We start from the raw sequence: 10,366 nt of genomic DNA, 5'->3' as shown, positions 1-10,366 counted from the left end.
GAGTCTCTCTTAGGTGAACACACAGGCCCCATGGCAAGGGGAAGAAAAAAAAAAAAAAGAGAGAGAAATCTCTTCTTCCTTTTTCTTTTATTTTCCACTGAGTTTTTTTGTTTGTTTTTTTTTTTTTTGACAGGGTCTTATCACCTCCTACCCTCCCAGCTACCTAGGACCACAGTGCATGAACACTACACTTAGCCTGTTTTAGGTTAGGCTGGGAATGGAACTGTGTCTCCTATGCAGCTTCAGCCACTGTACAGTGGTGCCCTCCTGTTTGTGCAATATCTATTTTTACTTTTCTTTTTTGCTAGAGGGCACATGTACTTACCGGAGACAGAGAAGAGAAAGCACTCTCCATGGGGAATATTCATGTCACAATCTGTTCTCCTCCATCTCTCTTCTCCTCTTAGGATTTTGGGCATGCACACACACATTCCTGGTGTTTTAAGCTGCTGATCCAGGACTTGGACCACTGTCGACTATGTGGATCCAGCGATGTAACCATTACGCCATCTACTGGTTCCGGGCTAGCCAGATTTTTTTTATGAATGTTACTGAATAGTATTAATTACAAACTACATTGAGGTTTGCAGTTAATACTTTGTGTCACATTTTCAAAGAGTCCCCTAAAAATGTTTCTTTTGATACAATGAGTTACCAATAGCAGGGCTAGTTAGTGCACCCAGCGTCTGTGGTGCAGAGACTCCGTAGAATGAATTCTTACTGCTTTGTGTTTTGTTTTAAACCATTTACATTTGGGGGCAGGGATTGGAATAAAATTCTCAGGAAAACCGAAAATACAATGATAATCTGCTTCAGCTACAGAGCATGTCAAATACATAACTTTTAATCATCTTTCCACTCCGCAAAAGGGAACTCCTGGGTTGTCAGAGAACTCATGATGCATTTTTGCATAGAAAACCATGTCATGACTTGGGACCAAGCAGCATAATGATGGCGTAGTGGCTATGTCATTGGACTCTCGTGTCCTCGAATGCCGTTCGAGTCCCAGACCCGGTGGCTTGAAACTCACGCTGCATGTGTGTGCGTGCGTGCCCAAGACCCCGAAAGGAGAATGGAGGAGAAGGGATTGCTGGGTGGCCATCACCCCTGGGGTCAGGGGTGGTGATTTCTCGCTTTCCGTCTGTCTTTCTGCCTGTTGGATGAGTGCATTGACCATAGCAAAAATCTCTTAAAAAAAAAAAAAAAGAAAAAGAAAAAAGAAAAAGGAAAAGGAAAAAAGAAAAATGCATCATGACTTTTTTGACAACCCAATAAAACAAAATTTGGGGTTAAAACATTTTTCTTAACACTCAAATATTAACTATTAGGTTGTCAGAAAAGTCATGAGGTATTTTTTTCTATGCCAAAACGCACCATGACTTGCCCGACAGCCCAATATTCACCCACAGCTCTTTGCTGACGTGACACCTTACTAAAAACCGCAGGCCCCTGTGATTACCTGGTCCAGGAATATCCGAGCCAGGGGAGCGCAGTCGGTGGATCTGATGAACCGCACCACGTCCGCCACGCTCCACTTCAGGGGGTTGCTGTCCAGGTGAAGCCTCTCGGCCACTTCGATCCTGATCTCCTTCGTTTCCCACAACAAAATTGAACAAAATGGTGTAAGATCGGATTATTCTAAAGAAAAGGGTCCCTGGCTTTGTGATCCCTCAAGACAGGACTTAAAGTGGTACTGAGGACACGATCTCCCCCAGCAAAGATGGTCACGTGCATTAGGCACTCAGAAAATGTTCGTTTTATGACAGAAGACATGGATGGGGGGCCAGCATTGGATGAGGTGGTTAGGGTGCTGGACTCCCACATGGCTGACCGCAGTTCAACTCTCAGACCTGGTAGTTTGCTTTCTCATTTTCTCAATCTCTCTCTGTCTCTGTCTCTGTCTCTCTCTGGTGAGGACATGAGCCCTATAGGAAAATGAAAATAATAAACAAAAACAAAATAAATAATTGAAAAACAAATAAGTGGATAACTTATCTCAAAATTTCAACACACAGAACCTGGACAGCTTCACGGGGAGGGTACTTTTACACCCGCCTGTGGTCCCTCGGTCTATTTCAGCATGCTGTCTGGCAGGCGCTGGATGAGTGGGCTGGTCTTTCCAAGAGAGAAGGCTTCACTACACTACGAGGAGAAATAATCTACTCTGTCCATGGAACAGTTTTTTAAAAGCCATCCAGTTTTAAAACTTAAATGTCATTCTTTTTTATTTTTATTTTTTTGAGAGGTTTTTGCTATAAGGCACGTGCACTCTCCAGAAAGATAGAGACAGAAAGACAGAAAGCAAGAAATCATCCCCCAGGGCGGGGCCACGCCTCAATCCCCTCTCCTCCATTCTCCTCTTGGAAGCTTGGGCACGCACACACACATGCCTGGCATGGGTTTAAGCCACTGGGTCTGGGATTCGAACCACGGTCGACTACATGGGAGTCCAGCAATGTAGCCATTATGCCATCTGCTGGTCCCCTAAATGTCATTCTTTAGTGTATAAATATATATACATTTATACATTATATTAAACAAAATAGCTTAACTAGAATAAAACGAATAAATAAACTATTTCTATAAAACTGTATTATGAAAAAAATATTAAAAAGGTAGTTTCCCCTAAACTATCGATAAACGACAGGCTACAAATATGCAATGAGGCTTTTTTCTTTTCTTATTTTTTCCCCTTTAATTGTAATGGAGTGGATGGGCACACAGGCGACAGAGCGCGAGTAGGAGAGTGGGGAGATGAGACCCCTTTACAGGGTGTGCCCCTGCCGCGATCCCCTTCCTCCAGTCCTACAGCCTGTCGGATCCTGGACACTCGCACACGCGCCCAGAATGCCCCAGGCTGACCGGGTGAGGGATTCAAAGCGCATTGCCACGTGGGATCCCACCTCTCTTGGGCAACACCTAACTGCTGCCCCGCGGGCCCTTCTTCTTTTACTTAAGACAAGCAGGGACTCTGAGAGACTTCCCCCTGTAAGAAGCTGACTTCCAAATAATCCTGAGAGCCACGTAAATCACTGCATTTGGAATAATTTGTAAAGGGACCCTGGAAGACTGGTCTCATAGCCGAGCTGGTTAGGGTAGCTGGATCCCACATGGCCAACAGTGTTTCAAATCCTGGCCCTGATGGCTTCAAAACCACACAGGCGTGTGTGCGTGAGTGTCCAAAATTCACGCAGGAGAAGGGACTGTAGCGTGACCACCTCCTCCCTCTCCCTTCCTCTCTGTGGCAACTAAAGATGAGAGAGAGACAGACAGAGACAGACGGCTGGAACACCTCTGTGCGCCTGTACTGAAGGGAGCTGGATTCTAGGGAAGGGAAAAAACCATCGCCAGGGTGGTACCTTTGGTGAAGGAGGTTTATTCTCATCATCAGAAAACGAAGACGTGCGAAGCTCTCTTTTCCTCCTCTGTCTGTCCGGAGGCAGGGACGTGGACATCTCGCTTTGGGTGGGCGAAGAGGAGCACGACTTTTTTTCTGACATCTCCGATTCTTCCTGGAGCTCGTCCTGCTGCTCGGAGGTACTGCCCTCGCTGAGGGAGTCGTCATCGCCCTCGTCCGGGTCGTCTTCCTCTTCGCCCCCGCTCCCCTGGAGGCAGAGGAGAGAAGTCGCAGTGAAACGCAGGGTACGCCAGTGCCCGGCCAGCCGTCTCCAACGGGCCGCGGTCTGATTAGTGGCCCTGCAGGTACGCCGTCAGTGCCCACGCCGGGGGCAGTGGCCGCGTGCCCTCCAGATGTTACAGAGCTCTTACCTGGGGAGAGCCCACTGGCGTATTATCAACGGATGCTGAGGAACGTTTCTTTTTATGAACAAAAACATTTTTCCGCCTCTTTCTCCTCTTACTGGCTTTTTTCAGGGCACAGGCTAGGTTACTATGTCCACCAGGTGGCCTCCCAATTCTTTTATTTTTCTTCTTTCCATAATAGTGTGCTAAATGTGGATAACAAGGAAAAATAAAGTAGCTTCATTATTTGCGTGCACCGCAAAATCGCAGTCCTAGCACGGCAGAAAACAGGCACACTGCCATTCCAGCCAGTGGGGGTGAACGGCCCCTGAGCAGCTCCCTAATGCACAAACCCAAACCATGCTCTCCCTGTCCAGACAGCACACCCCCACCAGCACAGCACCCCTCACCAGGAGCAGCCACTGGCCCCGACCGCCCTCGCTACAGGGATGTCCTGCCTCTGCAGAACCCCACGCTCGGTACTTCGTGGCCTGGCTGCTCTCAGTCCTGCTTCTGGGCCCTGTCTGTGCTGTCACGTGTGCGAGCCGCTTGTTACTCTCTCTCTCTCAATAGCGTCCCGGTGTAAGAACGGGCTGCTGATGAGCACTTGGACCGTCTCCAGGTCTGAACTGTAATTCATTAAGTTGCAATGAACACTCTCGTACAAGGCTTTCTTAATGGGCGTGTTTTCATTTCCTTGGATAAATACTTAGGAATGGAATGGAATGCCTGAATCATGGGGCAGATACATGATTAACTTTGGACGGAACAGCCAGTAACCCGAAGTGGACGTGTAGCTTCTCCCTCCCACCAGCGACACTGTACCGAGATGGACCTCACTAAAACACACCACCTCGGAAGTGTACGACGTGGAGTCTGTGGTGCAGGTACCCTGTGCGCCCTTCGCCGCTAGCTCCGGGACACTGCTTCCTGTGTTTATTTAGCTTAGACGTGACGGCACATACGACCATCAGCCAGGGTCAAGTCCACAACCCAGGGGCGTTCAGGGTATTCATGACACTGGAGCCACCAACCCGCTAGATTCAAAACTGCTCTTTTCATTGTTCACTTATGGCAGGTCTTAATAAATTCTTTTTTTTATTGGAGAGGTTTTTGCTATAGGGCGCGTGCACTCGCCAGACAGAGAGAGACAGAGAGACAGAAAGCGAGAAATCACCTCCCCACCCCGCAGCGCAATCCCTCCTCCTCCATTCTCCTCTTGGGATCTTGGGCACGCACGCACACGCGCCCGTCCTGAGTTTTACGCCACTGGATCCGGGAGGCGAACCGTGGTCGACTACGTGGGAGTCCAGCAACATAGCCATTATGCCAACTGCTGGCTCAAGGTCTTAATATATTCTGGCAAGAAGTTCTTAGATGTATATATGGAGGCTACTGGGTGGTCGGAAAAGTCTTTTTCTGTGCAAGAATGTGTCATGACTTTTCAAACGACCCTGTGTTTCTCTGAGGTTATAGCTTGTCCCTTCGTTTGTTTAGTATTGTTCGAAGGGCAGAAGTTTTTCATTTCGGATGTTTCATTCTTTACTGCCTTCCTTTGTGTTAGTGTATTTCTGAATCTCGACTCCCTGTTTCCTTCTAGAAGCTTTAAAGTTTTAGCTTTTATCCTAGGCCTATAATATACTCGTTTTTATATACAGTAGGACATGGGAGCCAAAGAGGCTTTTTATTTTTTTCTATTTTGATACCCAGTCATACCAGTGCCATTTACTGAAAATAATGTCCTTTTCTTATGAAATTTCTTTGCCACTCTTTTGAAGATCATTTCACCATTTAAGCTGGGCTCTACTTCTGGACCTTCTAGTCTGTCCCATCACTCTATTTGACTATTATTTAGTGCCACACTGTTTTCATTCCTATAACTTACAACTGAAAGAAAGAATAAGTCCTCCAACCTTATAGTTCCTTTGCAGGACTGCTTTGACTACTCGGGATCCTTTGCATTTTCATCTAAATTTTAGAATACAGAGAGAATTCCAAATGTGGAACATATATTCTAGCTGAGTTATAAACTAAAGTCATATCAAAGTCTAATCTCCTGCAAAAAAAAAAAAAAAAGTCTTCTAAAGGATATAGAATCTCCTAAAGAATATCCATTACTGGCTGGGAAAAATTATAGATGCTCCCAAAATCTAGGTTATCACTGTAAAGGAAAAATTCAGAAAGAACACATGATGAAATCCACATACCTTCCAGAGGCCCAAAGCGGTGTACTGAGGCACGTATGTACTCACAGGAACGGTGTTTTGGAGTATTGGAATATTGAAGTTTTCACTCCAATAAATATGAATAGAAACCAGAAGGTCGGGCTTCTGATTTGGTGAGAAAGCTCATCTGCTCAGTGGTCAGTATTGGGAGCATCTGGGAGCCTGCAGAAACGCAGCCTTAAGGCCCCGACACCAGACCCCCGCGGCTGAGAACCACGCTAACAAGGTGATCTGCAGGCACAGGAGGCTGAGAGCACCAAGCCCTAAAGAAGTATTTCCAATTGAACCAGGTCGGGCCAGCCCTATAGCAGGCAGTGCACTACAGAGAGGGACCTGGACCCCACGTGGCCGACTGCGGCTTGAGTCCTGGCCCGGCAGTTTGAATAGTAGGCCGGTGCATGCATGTATGTGCCCCAAATTCTGATAAGATGGAGAGAGAGAAAAAGGACTGGATTGGGACGTGACCACACCCCGTGGGGGGTACTTTCTCCATTTGTGGGGCTGCAGGCATCCTCCGATGATTAACAAATAGAGTTTTCGAAAACTAACAAGATAAAAATCCTCCTCCATATTAATTCTCCGAAAGTGCCATTAGGACTCCTAAGATTTAAGGAAAGTTGGGATGAGAAAATTTTTTCTTTGGGTGATGCCTTGATGAGACTTTAAATTGGGAATTATATCCTGCATGACCCCTGCCCCGGTGTCACTAAGGAGTGACTACCAGGAGAGGGAAGTGGTGTTGCCATGACAGTTCCAAGTGAGGGACCAGCAGTTAGCGTAATGGCTATGTCACTGGACTCCCATGTAGTCAACCACAGTTCGAGTCCCAGACCTGGCAGCTTAAACTCACGCCAGGCACGTGTGCGTGCCCAAGATCCCGAGAGGAGAATGGAGGAGAAGGGATTGCGGCGTGGCCATCCCCCCTGGGGGGTGATTTCTCGCTTTCTGTCTCTATGTCTCTCTCTTTCTGGTGAGTGCACACGACCTGTAGCAAACCTCCAAAAAAAAGAAAAGAGAACAAAGCGAGGCTGCAGCTCTACTGTTCACACCTCCCAGCCACCGCGGCTTCTTCGCTGTCTGGAGAACACCAAGCACACCTCTGCCTGAGCCCATGTCCTACATACCTGCCCGTCAGGCACCCGCTGAAAGGCGTCTTCAGGACGCGCTACCAGGAAGCCTTCCCTGACCACCTGTACGAGGAGCGCTCCTCCTCCGGGCCTTCCCACCCCTCTGCTGCTCACCTGGCTTTATTTCCCTGCTCTGGCCATCCTCTGCTTATTACCTGCCTACCACGTGGAATGTAAACTAGGTAAGGACAGGGAGTTTCTTCTTTATTGTCATAGCCCAGGGCTAGAACATGATAAATTCTCGCAGGCTGTATGAATGAATTGCACCTCCCACTAGATGTAATCGCTCATCGGCATACAAGCTTTATCTGAAAGTCGGCAACGAGGGCCTCTGGGCCAGATGTGGCCACAGCCTGTTTTGGTATGGCCCAGGAGTTAAAAATGGTCCTTACATTTTTAAAAGCATTCTTTAAAAAATGAAAACACAATACAACAAAAAAGAATATGTGACACAGATCACATGATGCACAGCATAAAATACTGGGCTGCTGGAAAAGCCATGATGCATTTTTCGCACAGAAACGCATAGAAAAATATGTCATGACTTTTCCAACGGCCCGATACTCTCTTGCCCCACACAGAAAACGTTCTGTACATCTCTGCTAAATGTAAACGTCTGGAAAGGAAAATCCCGGGCTGAGTCAAGATCGGCTGCTATGACTGAAACACGTGACAGACACGACTCACTGTATTTGGTCTTTGTGAGGACAGAACAGTTCTCCGAACACTTATCCAGAACCATCCGCGGGCCGAAGAGGTTAGGGCAGCATTCCAGTTTCACACAGGTTTGCCGGCAGAACTCGGTCACCCGGTCTGCCGTTTTCACTATCTCCACGGTCGCCCGGTAACTCTTCCCTTTATATCTGCCAACGGAAGACACCACAGGACAGCTTTACAGGTCCGGGATGGCCAGGGCAAACACACGAACATATCGGAAACGTATTTCTGCTTCCTAGAATAATCTATGCTCCAAAACAATAAATAGATTTTGAAAATTTAAAAAAATCATCATCTGTGCTCTTTTATTGTCGGAGAGGCTAAGACGCGGGCAGTTCTACACGGTAAGCTGTAACGACGCGACGCGGAGGTATCCCAACGAGCAAGACCAAGGCCCTGCTTTCTGTCCCTAAGTTAAAGCTTCCACGTCATAACCTTGCTTTTGTAAAACGAAAACTGATCCTCAGAGTGTGGCCCAAAGACTAGTAATACCTGCGATTGTCACCCGTCAGGGACAAGATCGGGTCAGAAAGCAAGAGAATGTTTATAACATCTTGCAGTAATTTAAAAAGGTAATTTTCTCTTGAATCTTAAAAACAAGGCCCACTCAGGGGTGTGGCGGTGAAGACGGCTGGATCCTCCACGGCCGACTGTGCGGTTTGAGCCCCAGACCCAACGGCTTCAAAAACACGCCCAGGCGCTTGTGCCCGCGTGCCCCCAAATCCCCCCAGACAAGGAAATCGAGAAGGGACTATGGCATGGCTGTCCTCCACGGAGGCGCTTCCTCACTTTCCCTCCTTTCTCTCTCTCTTTCCAGCAAGTGCAAATGCCTTCTGGAAATTGAAAAAACAACAAACAAACAAGAACTGCAGGCCAGCCGCGGAGAGCAGGGGTTACGTGCGGGGCACTGGAAGCCGGATTCCACATGGCTGGCTGCGGCCTGAATCCCCGCTCTGGTGACTTGAGAAACACACCGGGCAGATGTGTGTGGATGCCAAAGGTCCTGAGGGGGTGGGGGAAAGGGGAAAAAGGACTTGGCGTCACCATGTTCCACTGGGGTCTGTGGTTTCTATCTACCCCTTTTTCTCTGGTACATACACATGCTCTCCAGAAATTAAAAAAATTTTTCCTGCATTTTTATCTTTAAAAATTTCATATTTCTTGTCATTCATTTCAACATATTATACAGATGCACTGATCCACAACAGGATGGGAATCCAGAAAGACTGCAAGCCTGGCCCTTCACAGACAGGTGAGGAACATGCCCAGGGAAAGCCACGCGCGCTGAAGCCACCCACGGAAGCGTTGGGTGAAGGCGAGGAGGCGCACGGGACCGAGCCGTGGACTCACTTGGCTTTCAGGACCTCCCCACACCCGTGCCACACGGAGCCTCTGTCCAGCTGCAGCTCTCGAAGGACGCGGCTGGGCTTGTAGGCTGCGTTGATAAGTAAAGTGAGGACCTGCAGGTTACAGAGCAGAGACGTGAGGGAAGGAGGGAAGCAGACCATGAGAACCGCAGCACTCTTGCTACCCTTAGAACGTCAAAGGCCACTTAAGAGATTCATTCTAACAGAATAGTAATATTGAGGTGGGATAGCTGCCCGAAGTAGCAGCCACATCCTCGTAGACATTCAAAATGCCACGGTCAAGGAAAACCAGGCCCTGTTTACTGGGCCTATTACTTTAGCACGTGCTTCTGAATGCTTCTCAGCCACGGCACACACACAGTTTATTTGTAGTCAGCTGGGCCTTCCTACAGCTGCCAGTCTGACCCGGACGCCGCAGCTTCCCCAGACCCGGCCTTGCCACCCACCCGTCCGCACATCCGACATGCTCAGCGCAGTGCAGCACGCTGGCTGGGAGGCGCGACACGTCTAGATGGGAGATTCATCATGGCCCCCAGGCTGGGGCCACATGGCCTCGGTCGTGGACTGGCTACTGCACAGCTCTCGTGTGGGCCCTGCCGAGAGACCGTTCCCTGTTAACAGAAGTCCGCAAACTTGCCACCTGCAGAACTGTTTAGGTGAGGGTTCCCTAAGGAGTAGAAGCGATTCCGTGCCCGGTTCACCATCTAACACGTGCGGAAAGTTAGTAACTTCTGAGAACCTAGGGCTGGCACAGCTGTCGCACACAGCTCAGGGTACGAGCCAGGCTGAGGGACGCTGGCAAATTTCCACTTGTACTGGCTCCGGGCCAGAACCTTACCTCTCTGAGGACCAGAACACAGTTCCCTGGTCCTACGCATTGAGGCAGCTCAGCGATTCTTCCCTTGTTAAGATATGGCCCTGAGAAGCAACGATGATTGAAGTATATCTTTGGACAGCAATATTTTCCGTTTATCATAACTGGGATAGAGAGAGAAACAGCTATTCAGAACCCCAAAGCTGAATTACTAGGAGAAAAATATCAGCGTGTGTGTGTATGTGTGTGTGTGTATTTACATACATACATACCACTACATCAAGTCTGGAATTACTTCGAAGCTTAACCTGCCATCTGAGAATGCTCTTCAAACACTACACTCACAAAGTTTAGACTTACCTTTTGTTCCTTTCA

General features: G+C 48.2%; 1 protein-coding gene across 4 annotated transcripts in view; it reads right to left on the bottom strand.

The window, feature by feature from the left end:
* SFMBT1 (Scm like with four mbt domains 1) overlaps positions 1-10,366 on the bottom strand; it is a 101,879-nt gene that overhangs the window by 3,466 nt on the left and 88,047 nt on the right. For all 4 annotated transcript variants that reach the window (XM_027768599.1, XM_027768598.1, XM_014584506.2 and 1 more), the window contains 6 exons: positions 10,016-10,155; positions 9,161-9,270; positions 7,781-7,956; positions 3,769-3,947; positions 3,360-3,605; positions 1,460-1,588 (listed from right to left, as the gene is read on the bottom strand). In XM_027768599.1, coding sequence (XP_027624400.1) covers positions 1,460-1,588; positions 3,360-3,605; positions 3,769-3,947; positions 7,781-7,956; positions 9,161-9,270; positions 10,016-10,155 — 980 coding nt within the window. The remainder of the gene's footprint in view (positions 1-1,459; positions 1,589-3,359; positions 3,606-3,768; positions 3,948-7,780; positions 7,957-9,160; positions 9,271-10,015; positions 10,156-10,366) is intronic.

Source organism: Tupaia chinensis, unplaced genomic scaffold, assembly GCF_000334495.1.
Source record: "Tupaia chinensis unplaced genomic scaffold, TupChi_1.0 Scaffold147003_1, whole genome shotgun sequence".
Lineage (NCBI taxonomy): Eukaryota > Metazoa > Chordata > Mammalia > Scandentia > Tupaiidae > Tupaia > Tupaia belangeri.
This window is presented reverse-complemented; position numbering and strand designations above follow the sequence as displayed.